Here is a 13,012-nt window from a genome sequence, read left to right as displayed (position 1 = left end):
AGCGTTTTTTCTTTTTCTCCAGCTGCTTTTCCACGAGCACCTTTTTCTCGAGGATGAGGATTTTCAACTCCTCGATTGTTTCTGTGTTTTGCTTCTGCAGCTTATTGAGAATGTAGAATGTAGACCAATAGTACTTTAAGGTTGGTCAGGTTCTTGACAGGTTGTTGTCATACCTAAAGGGTAAAAGTTTTTATGTTTCAATTAGTAATTTTAGAGCTGCAGAATGAAACCAGGTGTTCCTCAAGGGTCAATTCTGGGTCCAGTACTCTTTACACATCCCAAACCAGACAGGAAAAATGGATGCCCCTCCTTGATCCTGCTTCTGCTGGAGGTTTCTTCCTGTTAGAAGGGAGTTTTTCTTTCTTACTGTTGCAAAGTGCTTGCTCATGGAGGGGTCATCTGATTGTTGTGGTTTTCTGTGTATTATTGTAGGTTCTTGACCTTATAATATAGAGCACCTTGAAGCAAATGCTTTTGTGAATTCGGTGCCTCAAGGCACTTTCAAAAACTGTGAAATCATATAAAACAATATATAAATCAGGTTATGACTATTCCTCTATTTGCAGGATCACCCGAATCATCAGTGGGCCCACACACACACACACACACACACACACACACACACACACACACACACACACACACACACACACACACACACACACACACACACACACAGAAATTTTAAATTTTACCATATTTCTGCAATACTGAAGCCACTTCACAGGCTCTCGATGTAGAATTACCTTTAAAATACTTCTATTACTTCATGAAGCAGCTTTCAGTGGTTTGGCTCCCCTCACAACATCTCTAATTTGATCATTGTCTATAACCTGATTAGACTTCTCAGGCTATTGGGTGCAGAGCTTTTACAGTTTTTTACAGATGCTAGGACACATTTCTCAATACTTAGGTCACTTTTGCAAAACTCCTCACACAGTGAGCACAACAGAAGTCTATGTGGGCTAAACTGAGGATCAGTTATCATTGTTTTGGCACAAAATGCATTCAATGACTAAATCTCTCAAATTTCATGAATTATTTTCTCACTCAGACACAACTGCCAAAAATCTTTGTACATACAGGACATTTTGCATATACTTACATACTGTTTTCAAAACTGTTAAACTTATGGCCAAAACAATAACACAATACAAAACTGAATAAGACCGCAAAATCCAACAGCAATATTTTATTGAAACATATTTTAAATCTAAAAATGCAGTTTAACCAGCCACAGCTGATTCTCATTGTAGATGAACATCTACACAGGTGTTACTCCTTCAATTTTTCAACTCCTTCAATTCTGGCATCCCAGAAGATTATTTCCTAGGTGTATTGCCCTAGATGACATAAGATGTGATGTGGATGGGAACCTGTGGCCAAATGGAGGAGACCGAGTAGATTAGCATTACTATTGTATAGTATCAGTGGATGGTGTGTATACAAATTCTTATATTTTGGGATTACTTAGTGCAAAAAAATAAAAATACATAAACCAATATTACAGTTTTTGCCCGTTGCCTGAACACATTTTGCAAAACTTTGCTCATTGTGCCAAAACCCTAAACACAAGTAAACATGACACAACACTGGGAAATATACCATTCACATCTGCACCAAATTGAAACTCTACTCTCAAAACCTAAACTCTGCTATCAAAACCTAACATTCCTAACAGTCAAAATGTAACTCTGTTGACAAAATGACACATACTTGCATCATATGCAAACACCTACAGAGCAGGGGGAACACACTAGTCTACTTTATATAAAGCACTGCAGTCTTTGATTTCCATTGTTCATTCAGAAGGCATATTTTCAGGAGACACATTTGCAAACAACCAAAAAAGCAAATAGGCCTACTCAATATTGTACATTGCAGTACCATGAATTCAGATAAAGAAAAAAAAAAACAAAAAAAAAACAACCCATAATACAGTAATAGAAAAAACACTATACTGTAAACAAAAAATCATGACAATTGTGCATACGTGGGCTCATGGATCCCGCCGTCTGTTGGGGTCTGGCCACAGGACCTCATCAACATTGCAAGCAATGTCTTCTCCCGCTAGGCACCGGGGAAAATATCCTCTTCCATGTCAAAACCATCCATGGATTGCTGTCACCTGAATGTCGCCGCAGGCCTGTTCCATTGCCTGCAGAAGAGGCATGCAGGCATGTAGTTGGCGGTCATATACACGCCATCTCCAAGCCGAAAAAAATTCCTCTATAGGGTTTAAAAATGGTGAGTAAGGGGGCAAGCATACCACTTCAAGTTGACTGTGGTTGGCGAACCAGGCCTGGACCAGAGCAGCCCGATGGAAACTGACATTATCCCATATCACCACAAACCTGGGCTGATCTGGTCTATTCTGTACAACTATATCATGGAGATCTAGAAATGTGAGTATATGTTGGCTATTGTATGGACCTAGTTTTGCATGATGATGCAGAAGCCGTCGAAGGCTTATGGCGGCACACAATGTGATATTTGAGGCTGTGCAGCTCCATCCATGGCCAAGATTCTCTGTAAAAAAAAAAAAAAAAAAAAAAAAAAAAAAGAGAGAACATATTACTGTACTACAGTGCTACACATACAGAACCCTCACCCCATCACACGGGTACCTGTGTAGCTCTCAGAATGTATTCATGTGGTACTGATATGGTACATATTCAGCTCGAAGTCCTTTGACCCTGTCACTGTTCCTCTCAAATGGTACTCTGTAGAGTTGCTTCATGGTGATGCTGTGTTTTCCCAAGATGCGTCTGATGGTGGTGATGCTCACATGGTTTATGTTGTTGAACACTTGCCTGTCTGCAAGTATTTGCTTTCGTAGCTGGTGGAGACGGATAGCATTGTCTGCCCTCACTAGGTCCACAACGGCAAGTTCCTGTCGTTGTGTGAACAGGCGTTGGCGTCCTCCCCCAGAAGGTCTTCGAGTCATTCTAGAGAAATACAACCACATATTGTCATCGGTTTGCTTATTTTTCTTACAGTACTTTACTGTATATACTGTATCATCCACTGTACAACACTGTACTTCAATATAAGTAATCATGGTATGTTTCACAGAAACTACCACTTTGGCTGCAAAAGGAGCATTAGCACCCTGCAATACCCTGTACACTTGATATGGTAACTGTAGAACAGTACTATAAAAACCATCTGAGTAGAGTAGAAGGCAGTGAGATGAAGACAGACCTGTTTTCTAGTCGGAATTTTCTTATTACAGATGCCACTGTGAAACGGCTTAGATGTGGGTGGACTCTCTGCCCAGCTTCCCTCATAGTCAGGCCGTGGTTGATGACATGGTCCACCAAAGTTGCTCTTATATCATCAGAAATATGGGTCCGTGCATGGCCTCTTTGACCTCCTCCTCCTCTTCCTCTTGCTCTCCCTCCATCCATGCTTGCAAAGTTCTTGAAATGGCTAAACTGAGGGCTTTTTGTAGTTGGCTAATTGGTGTTCAGTTTTGCAAGTAAGTGCCTTCAGGTGTATATTTGAGTGGTTGCAATTACCCGATGTGTTTTGTATTTTGGATACATGTGTTTTCCAAATGGCACCCTGAAATTTCATTTTTGAACGAAGTGTCTTATGTATGAAATAGAGTGTAGTATGCAGGACCATGTGTGTTGCATAAAGGAGTAAGTGTGTTGCATAATTGCAACCAGAGTGCAAAGCAGCACTTTTGTTTAAGGTATGGGTACATGTGTTTGAGGTATGGTAACAAAAGCTTCAAGTTGTGTTACTTTAGTCTAAGCATGGGTTTATAGTGTTCAAGCAACGAGCAAAAACTGTAACGAATTCTGCATGATGTCTGATTCATTCCAGTAACATATATTGAAATTATAAACAGAGATGTGTCCTTGTTTTACACAAGAAAACACTGTGTAATGCTACATGTTTTTAGTGTTTTTTAGGTCATTGTTTTGTGGGTGACAAAGTGTGTTTGTCGGCTGTCAACCTTTGCTAGTGTTCTGGAAGAATGAGTTTATTTGAGACCTGAATAAAGTGTTTTGGTAGTTGTAGTGCATTTTGAATGTGAAATGAACTGCTTTGCCAAGCTGAAGGTCAGTTAGGAGAATTGTGTGAAGAGTTTTGCGAAAGTGACCTAAGTATTGTGAAATGTGTCCTAGCGGCTGTAAAAAACTAACTGTTTCCAGAATCACATCCAGGTATGCCAAGAGGGCTTTCAGTTATTGTGGTCCCATTCCTTGGAACAAGCTGCCTGACCTGAGGTCCATTATAACAGCTGTGTGTTTATGTGTGACCGTTAAGATTATTTTTTTGTAAAGTGGTTTTACTTTTATTATTTGGAATGCCTTAAGACATTGTAGTTTTTATCTTCTATGTTAAGCACATTGAGCTTTCATGTAATGAAATAGGTATATAATGAAATGTTTCAAGAAGAATTGCTGATTTACTAATTGCAGCAGATTACACTGCTGTTTGAAGCATGTGTGCAGTCAACATCATTCATTCTGTGTTTCTGCTGTTAGTTTACATCAGTAGCAATAAAAAAAAGCACTATTTCTTTTTGTGTTGTGGAGTGCTCTAAATACATGACAACAGCTAAACAAAAAGTAGAATAAAAATGAATAAACTATTAATATGCGAAAAATGTATATTTGATTTGCTCAAATGCAAATCAGCCAGAGTGTGCTGAATATCTCCTAGAACAGTCCAACCACGTCGATGTCCCCCTCAGATTTGTTCGCCTCGTTTCTGTTTGAAGACAGCTGCTGATTGGTGAGGATGCTGGGCTGTGTGTGGCTCTCTAATGTGAATGAACCACTGAGGACTTTCTCAGTGCTGTTAGGCTGCTGCGCTGTTTCCCCGCTGAGGGAGGCTGGAACAATCTGGCCTGTCTGCGGGTGAATGCAGTGGTGAGCCCTCCCTTCTTCCATGGAGCTCCTTGGATTTGGACATATAGAGAAAAGCCATACATAAAGACATGGAAAGGTAATTATTAGAAAATGTGACAGTGAAATAAAATGTCCAGTAACTGCCAACTATGAGAATCTTTACATTCTGTTAAAGCTCTAATATTACATTTATGCACCATCTATTGCCCAAAGAGCCCTGACCTGTCCAGAGCAATGATAACGGACCTGCTGGGTGACCTGGGGTGTCTGGATGAGTAACACTAACTGCAGCTTGTTTGCGAGCAGCTTTTGCACACACTACCATTGTCTCTTACTAGGATGGTAAAAGTGGTGACTGGTTTGGGTGAGGGTGCTTGATCAGGTTGGGCTATGGGGAGTTGCTACATGTCAAAACTACATTCAGACAGATGCAAGGGATCAAACTTCATCTGTCCGTGCGTCTTTTGTTGTGGCTGCTTGGTGTAACACTAATGTACAATATGTTGATTAAAAATAAATAAATTGCCTGACATAAGAACTCCTGACTGATATAAGACTTAATCAAGTCGAAACCCTATAGTGCTGAAAAATGAAGGCAAAAAAATGCATTTCCTTTAGTGGTAACTAGGGGTTGCTTCCAAAAGCAAGTTGATGGCCATAGACAGCCATGTTAAAATATCCAACTAAGCGACATTAAAAAGCATATTTACAGCCTCATAGAAAAACTGGCTTATGATCTAAGGATCGATTTGTGGGAACTTTTTGATAACTCAGGATACAGGAGTTAGCGGCATGGTCGCTTTGATCGACAGGCCTGCTGCCATGATTAACGATTTCCACGTGTCTCCGAGGTCTCAACTCAATAAACGGTGTCACTGAATTGGACTTCTCTGTGACGTTTATGCTGTTGGTGTATTGCCGCAAGATTAATGTGTTCGTGAGTTAAGTAGTGCTTAAAAGTCTGAGTTTTCTGTGTCATGAAAGTGGCTCTCTCTTTACCTGGCTAAATCAATATGGTAACTCAGACTGGACACATAGGGGACAGGTAGTAGGTAGTAGGGATTATAGTACACGTTGAAGGAGACAGCGGGTGCCGAAGATATGATGGGGACCGGGCATGTGGGCTGAACTGAACACAGTGTTGTCTTTTCTTGTGGGAAAAAGGGGGGAAAACTAGACTGGTGCTCCCCCCTGTCCTGTGTAGCTTCCTGTCCTGTGTATTTCACTGGGTTGAAATATTCTCTGTGCTTCCTCTTTCTGGGTTGATACCCGTAATCTGGCATGATGAAACAAAGACAAGTGTTAATGGAAAACAGATCCACTTTTACTCTGCAATAAATGTTTACAATCATGTAGTCTAGGGTTTTTGCTTCATACCAGGAAATTGGTGACTATGGATGTTTTTCAGTTTATGAGCCACTTGAAAGTAGGGCTCCTTCTGTTCCTTGCTAAGCTTGGACCACTCCAACCCGAGCTGAATGCTAATGTTTTTAAAACTGCCTCTTGTCATGGTTTTCTGCAGGACCTTGCGGTGTATGCGAGTCCACACCATGAAAGCATTCAGTGGCCGTTTAATGTGTCCAGTTGCGTCTCTGCCAGTCTGCATTTGCTTTATGTCTGTGGGAGACATAAACGTTGTGTAACTATATTACTGGCAATTTTTGTTAATTTTCTCTTGAATTTTTTATAAATATTTTTAGAATGTTTTTTTTTTAACCTTTAAACACACTCCCAATAGAGTAAAAGCATACCTGGATAGAAAAACACACAGTCAAACACTTTAATTGATGGACTGGCCTCCCTACACCCGCTTCGGATGTTCACTAGCACCCAGATGTCAGTATTATTGAAGCAGTGTAGGATCATTTGACAGAGAACTAAACAGGCAGCCAACATCCAAAGAGGGCCTTTGGATGTCCATCAAGATGCCTGAACTATTCCCAAAGACTACTTAAAGAAATTATATGAAAAGCTTGGCTATGAGAGTTCAGGCTGTGTTGCAGAATAAAGGTGGTCATACCAAATATTGACTTTTAAGCTCACTGAAATTGTACAAACTCAGTTTTTCCCTTATGTAGTTCCATGTATGTCTGCACGTTTCAATAAATTGCTGCACCTAATTTCCTTTTTTCTGGCAAAATATAATAAAAATGAGGGATGACTAAAGACTTTTGCATCATACTGTAATAACATGCAGAAAGGCCAGGAGTTTGTGATTTTGATTTCATAAATGATTCCTGTTTTCACTTAAAAAGTTAAGATCTTGAAATTCTTCCATACATACCGTTACTTTTCACCTAGTATATCATAATTGAGGTTAATTCCTTGTTGGGTTGTTAATATAGATTCTACCTACCACTATACTTAAAGTGACATTTACATTAATGGATCAATAATTATGATCCAACAATATCATGGACATGGGTCTGTATAATAAATGGTGGTACTTTTACTTTAGATAGTTCAAGTACATTCTGATACTAAAACAGTTTGTATTATTACTTAGTACTTGTATTATTACTGTTTGTAGTATTAGTAATACTTTCACTTAAAAGTTATAAATACTTGTTTCACTACTTTTTAAAACAGTTATTCATTTTTTTTTATTCATAAGAAGACACGCAATACCTTGTGCTGGTCCATCACATTGAAAAAGTCCTGAAAACACTCCTGCATACACGTTTATTTAATACAAATACGATTTAGCAGGCTATGTTAACAGCTACTACGTATGATACCTTCCTCTGTTGGTTGGATGGTAAAACAGACAGCCGGAATATCATCTCCCTGTGTGGGCGAGGTTCGGGCGAAGTGGTCGGGTTCCTCCTTCAAATATCCACCAACTCCACAACCCTGAAACATCCCATTGTTACCTGAAAAGGGATCATTCGTTCACCACCTTTTCTAACCTAGCCCCGTCATAATTTTTGATACTCATTTGGAGGTGGATACTTTTTCTCTCGTAACTTACCTTTTTCAACTGAGGCCAAACTGGTCTTGTTTCTGGGAGTAGTTGGCCCGCTGATCCCGCTCTGGTGTCCCTCTTTTTTGACTGGACAATCCCGAAAGGTCTCTTGACCCGGGCTGACACTTAGCCACGGGTGTCTAGAACTACCTTCTTCAGCCTCTTCTTCCTCTTGTTTTATCCTTTTGGAGTTGGTTTCCATTTTGAGACTGTTGTAGCGATTATTTTGGAAGAGTCTCTGTGTGTTGTGCGTGTTTTTAATTGCGTGTGAACGAATTCAAAACCGTTAGTTGCCAAACGGGGACGTTACGCAGCGCGAGATCTGAACGTTGAATGCTAATGTGTTTGTAAAATGGGTTTTAAGAGTTTTACAGAGAGAAAGATGATGCGATAATTAAAAATAGCTACTTTTACACCATTCTGCAAGTTATAAGGTTAAAAACTATTTCAAACATGTCTGGAAATGTACAGAACTATGAAAAAGTCTCGAGTCTCGAGGGACCCTTGATTCCTTTATTTATTTAATTTTCAGGAAAATTGGAAACAGGTGTAACGAATTACTGCAACATGTGCTAACATGCATGGAAATACCGTTTTAAGGGGGGAAAACAGAGTTTGTACAATTTTAATGAGCTTCAAAGTGAATATTTGGACCGACCACACTGAAAAAAAGGGACTGGCCATCTCTTGGATTTATGTAAGCATCTTGCATGCATTTAACACAATTGCCTCATGTTTTAAAGTTAAATGTAACTATATAGTGTAAAAACTACATGATATGCAGAAAGGGTGTATTAAATTGTTCATATCATGTTCAGGTGACGTAAGTCAATAAGATAGCAACGTTAAATCTCGTGAAACCACGCGTGATTTCATCTCGCGGGCTTTGGATCGTGGTTTAAAAAAGGCATCCATCTCAGTCAAGTCGAGCAGCCAACTCTACGTTTTTGGTATGTCTTGATTTTTTGAATTCATTTTTACCATAATTCAGCCAAATGTAGTTAAACGTCTAGAGTGTCGCCATGTAACATGCTAAAAAAGAGCCGTTAGCTTATTTGCTGTTTTATCTGTTGTCAAAGAATTGGCGCTTTTTCATTTGAATTTGTCTTTGGCACAAGAGCCGTAATATCACATTAAACCTAATTACGAGGCACTCATAACATAATTTGGTTTTCTGTGTGAATAGATTTGTCAACTGACTCTTCAGTTACATTGTGTATTTACTGCACCGTGGTGTTAGTGAGATTTTGGACATTGAACAGCTTTAGCTAATATCATCAGCGGCATTATGCTAGCTTACATCCCTACCCCTCCTGCCCTCACCTGCTGTCCTTTTGTTTTTGTTTTTTTTGCTGCACATTGAGAGATGACCTCTATTCTGCATTTCACCAGGAGTCAGCTGATGGATTGTGGGTTCAAGGTGTTATGGTAAGAAAGTATATTCTATTTTCGTTTCTGTAACTTAATTATAATAGGTTTTTTATAATTATTAGGTACATGCATACTCACCCTATTAATACAACTGAGAGATCCAAAATCTGCCATAGGTTTAACTTATACCTGTATGTATTGCCAGAAAGGTGATTACTGGACTCGCATTAATGCACACTTGAACTGAAATGAGGTTGTAACTTGTGGGTTGTTGGGTTGCAAATCAGAAACAAACATCTTTGGATTTTTTTTAATCCCATAAGATCTGGAAACACAGTTTTTATTCAACAAAACATTACTGATTAACCAAGCACAGTGCCTGCTGTTATTTCAAAATAATTTTATGTCATTTCAGATAAAATGCAGCATTCCAGTGCATCCCAACCATGCCTTTACAGTCAAGGTTTCTGACGGAGCGGAGTTTTTCTCTGACAGTCTGCTGAAAGTGTTTGCAAAGTGATCGGGGGAACAGGGCACAAAGCTAAAGGATGTAGCTGCCATAATGACAGTAAGAACTTTAAAATTCTTTAACTACAAAGTGTATATGTATTGCATTAGGTCAGTAAAAGATTTTTATGCTACATCCATTGAAACAGTCAACTATTACCTGTGAGTAATGATTCCACTAAAAGGATGCCATAATTTTCGTCATGCATTTACTGGCCCACTGAGAAAAAATTATCTTTTTTTTAAAAATAAATGTTCTGGAAACTATATATCCATAAAGTTGATGTCAAACAGGAACTTTTGATATTGCTTTGTAGATGCTGGTGTTGCATGTTGACTGGTTTAAAAAGTCAAGAGTTTTTGTCTGGGATCATTTTCTTCTGTGCTACTGAAAAGTTCACAAATCTCTGTTTTCTTTGTTATAATAGTCAAGGATGACATTAATGCTCGGAGTCCCTCATCAAAGTGCTCCGCATCTGTGTGAAAGACAATTGCAACATCTTGGTGCAGGAGTTCATGGTGAGTGTTTTATGAGTAGATTGTGGCTTTGCAACATTTAAAAATGCATTTAGTTATCCACTTGATCCTCATTGGACTGGTTAGGACCAGTAGTCCTCTTTAATAATTTGAAGTTCACATGAGGCCTGGTAGTGAACTCGGCCGCCGGCCCTTGAGGCCCCATCCCCACCCCTGTATTAGGGGTCACATCAGTGTGAAAAAACTTTAAATTTGTCATTCTAATGAACAAAGGAAAATCCCACCAATATTTATATTAGCTTTTGTTTGAAAAAATGACCAACTGACCAACAGCTAACCAAATTGTGGGGCTGAAAGTCTAAATTCTAACATCTTCTGAGTGACATAACCTGGATTTCTGATGGGCCGGTGTCTTTCTAACAAAAACTAATGTAAAGCATTTGAAATTATTATGTTTTTCACCCTCTCTTAGAAACTCTGTTAGACCATGAATGGCAGCATGGCAGGCCACTCTTTGGCTATAGCTATTTACTATGTTGCTTGCATTGGTTTAAATTACTCTAACATTAGAACTGGTAGATTCAAAAGAGATGAGTTTAAAAAGGAATCTTAAAGAAATGTTTTGTGTTTAACCAGGACTTGACTGAGGCCACTGCACAGATTGAGAAAACCACAATGAACATCTGTCTCCAGAGGATGCGGCAGGCAATGACTTTTCTGATGTTCTTCAAGATCTGGATAACGTGACCTTTGCAGTAGCCATGCTGTTTGGACCTTTTTTATTCCTTCAACATGAGTTACCCATCACAACTCTGCTACACTTTTGAGGTGATTCAATGGGTGGTAATGGAGTTGGATGCAACTCAGCTCTCAAGAAAAGCTCACAACTAAGACAAAACTGCTCCTGCAACGAAGCTCACTGTTATGCATGTGAGGTGACCAGCTCTAGGTGAGAGGACATTTAAATCTCACACTTGTTCTGCTGCATTTTTGAAGCTCAATTCCAGGAACGGATCGCAGGGTTCATTTTTATATACTCTGCAACTGCCATGAGGACGAGCCGTTTTTTGTTGTTGTTTGTTTTTCCTTTTGCTCTGTACAAGTTCTGTTTGTCTGTTTGGCAGCATTTTTAAATTTCTCTTTGTATTTTTTCTTTCTTTTACTAGTGAAGAGATGTAGCGTGAACAGTTATACAGTCTAAATATCCCATATGGGTCGTGTGAAATGGTATTTTCAGTTTCATTCAGTTGAAGTAAAGAACGTTGAATATTTCTAAGTGTGCTGTTTTGAACCAAGATGTCACAGTATGATCAGTGCTGTAATTTTTGACAGTCACTGTATCAATGTTATTTTTGCGTCTCTTGAATAAAGGTTTTGACCTGCAAGTGCTAATTTCTTTAGTTATTGGGGTAAAATGGGTAGTGTTAATAGGAAGGTGTTTGCCAATTCAGTAACCTAATTTAATGTTAATGGAAACTAACATTACCTCAAATTGTTTAGTCATAATTGTTGTTTAACTGAATCTTGACGTTAGAGGCCTTAAATAGAATGTTTTGTATTGTTCTTTCCCAACATTTTTCAAAAGAAACAGTCCAATTTCTTTGCTGTGATTGATTCCAGAGAACACGGAAGAACTGACATTATTTAACTGTTGATTTATATAGATTCAGTAGAGGAGTAATGTCAGTTTAATTCTTTACCTACTGTCAATGCAGTGAAATTAGACATTTTGTTTTGAAAGGTTACTGGTGGATGCCAGCAACCATCTTGGAAGAGAACAATACAATCTGTTATAAGGCCTCCATTTGAAAATTGTGTATTTGATACTAGAATATAATAGCAAAATGTAATTTGAAGATAACATGTAGTATTTAAGTGACCAAGTAGTATTGGGTAAAAGTTATTGAATCGTGTTGGGATAACGTGAGAAAATTGTGAAGGATTAAAATATTCCAAGAGCTCAAATTACTTCATCAAAACATGTTTAAGTCACATTTTATCAACACAAATTGCACAAGTTTATTGAACATGAATAAATTGTGTTAATTTAACTCAATTGTTTAAGTTGCTGCCAAAGCAAAACATCTGTGTGCAACAAATGTCCACCATTGAATTAAGTAAATCCAACAACATATTTTTTTCAGTGCACCTTTATTCTTTGTTACAGACTGAACTCTCTTTTCCGAACTTCTTGAAGGAAATTCAAAGCGCTTCTTTGGATGTTGACTGGCTTTTGTTCTGTTCTCTGTCCATGCGATCCCACACCGTTTCAGTAATGTTGAGGTCTGGGCTCTGGGGAGGCCAATTTATGACTGATATTGCTCTATTATGTTTTTTTCTATTCAGATATGCTTTTACTGCAGGGACAGTGTTTGAGATCAAAGTCATGTTAAAAAAAATGTAGTTGTTGCCAATCAGATGCTTTACAGATTGTTAGGTGGACCTAAATCTGATGGTACATTTCTGTGTTCATAATTCCCTCAATTCCCTCCTTTCTCTGTACATATTGATGATTTGGACATCAAATTTCAAATTTTGAGTCAACACACCATAACGCCTTCAGGCGACTTTTGTTGTGATTTGGCGCTATATAAATAAAATTGAATTGAATTAAAATCTTTTCTTATAGCACTATGTAAGAACCAGTTCACTTACCACTGAAACCATTTCTGATGAGGCTTCAGTGAACAGTAGACAGATCAATGAAATCCATCTCTGTGGATATGGTTCTGTCTGAGGTTTTTACTGGATTTTATTAGGCACAACATTTCTTTGGTTCCCAACTTTTCCTCAAATCTTAAGAACTCACCGTTTACCATACTGA

The 13,012-nt window shown here is 38.5% G+C and overlaps 1 protein-coding gene and 1 long non-coding RNA gene across 4 annotated transcripts; one reads left to right on the top strand and one right to left on the bottom strand.

The window, feature by feature from the left end:
- Nucleotides 1-4,355: 4,355 nt before the first annotated feature.
- On the bottom strand, nt 4,356-8,262 carry LOC308387100 (sex-determining region Y protein-like). The gene is made up of 5 exons (XM_080866989.1): nt 7,840-8,262; nt 7,607-7,741; nt 6,246-6,485; nt 5,940-6,144; nt 4,356-4,917 (listed from the first exon to the last, which is right to left on the bottom strand). Exons 1-5 carry the CDS (start codon nt 8,033-8,035, stop codon nt 4,677-4,679), a joined length of 1,017 nt encoding a protein of 338 aa, XP_080723115.1. The 5' UTR covers nt 8,036-8,262; the 3' UTR covers nt 4,356-4,676.
- Nucleotides 8,263-8,443: 181 nt separating this feature from the next.
- LOC308387101 lies at nt 8,444-12,772 on the top strand. Of its 3 annotated transcripts, none has more exons than XR_013969890.1 (5): nt 8,444-8,530; nt 8,652-9,261; nt 9,620-9,772; nt 10,140-10,230; nt 10,825-12,772. It is a non-coding gene; the product is annotated as an uncharacterized lncRNA (long non-coding RNA). The 3 variants fall into 3 exon arrangements; XR_013969891.1 differs by having other exon boundaries at nt 8,524-8,783; nt 9,198-9,261; nt 10,825-12,771; XR_013969892.1 differs by having other exon boundaries at nt 8,528-9,261; nt 10,825-12,770.
- Nucleotides 12,773-13,012: the final 240 nt, after the last annotated feature.

Source organism: Rhamphochromis sp. 'chilingali' (assembly GCF_963969265.1).
Source record: "Rhamphochromis sp. 'chilingali' genome assembly, chromosome: 19".
In the NCBI taxonomy this organism is placed as follows: Eukaryota; Metazoa; Chordata; class Actinopteri; order Cichliformes; family Cichlidae; genus Rhamphochromis; species Rhamphochromis sp. 'chilingali'.
This window is presented reverse-complemented; position numbering and strand designations above follow the sequence as displayed.

Coding starts and splice junctions, on each gene's coding strand:
- LOC308387100 (XM_080866989.1), bottom strand. CDS start 8,035: ATGGAAACCAACTCCAAAAGGATAAAACAAGAGGAAGAAGAGGCTGAA. Junction 6,486..7,606: donor CATCCAACCAACAGAGGAAG/GTATCATACGTA, acceptor TGTCTCCCACAG/ACATAAAGCAAATGCAGACT. Junction 6,145..6,245: donor CCATAGTCACCAATTTCCTG/GTATGAAGCAAA, acceptor TCATCATGCCAG/ATTACGGGTATCAACCCAGA.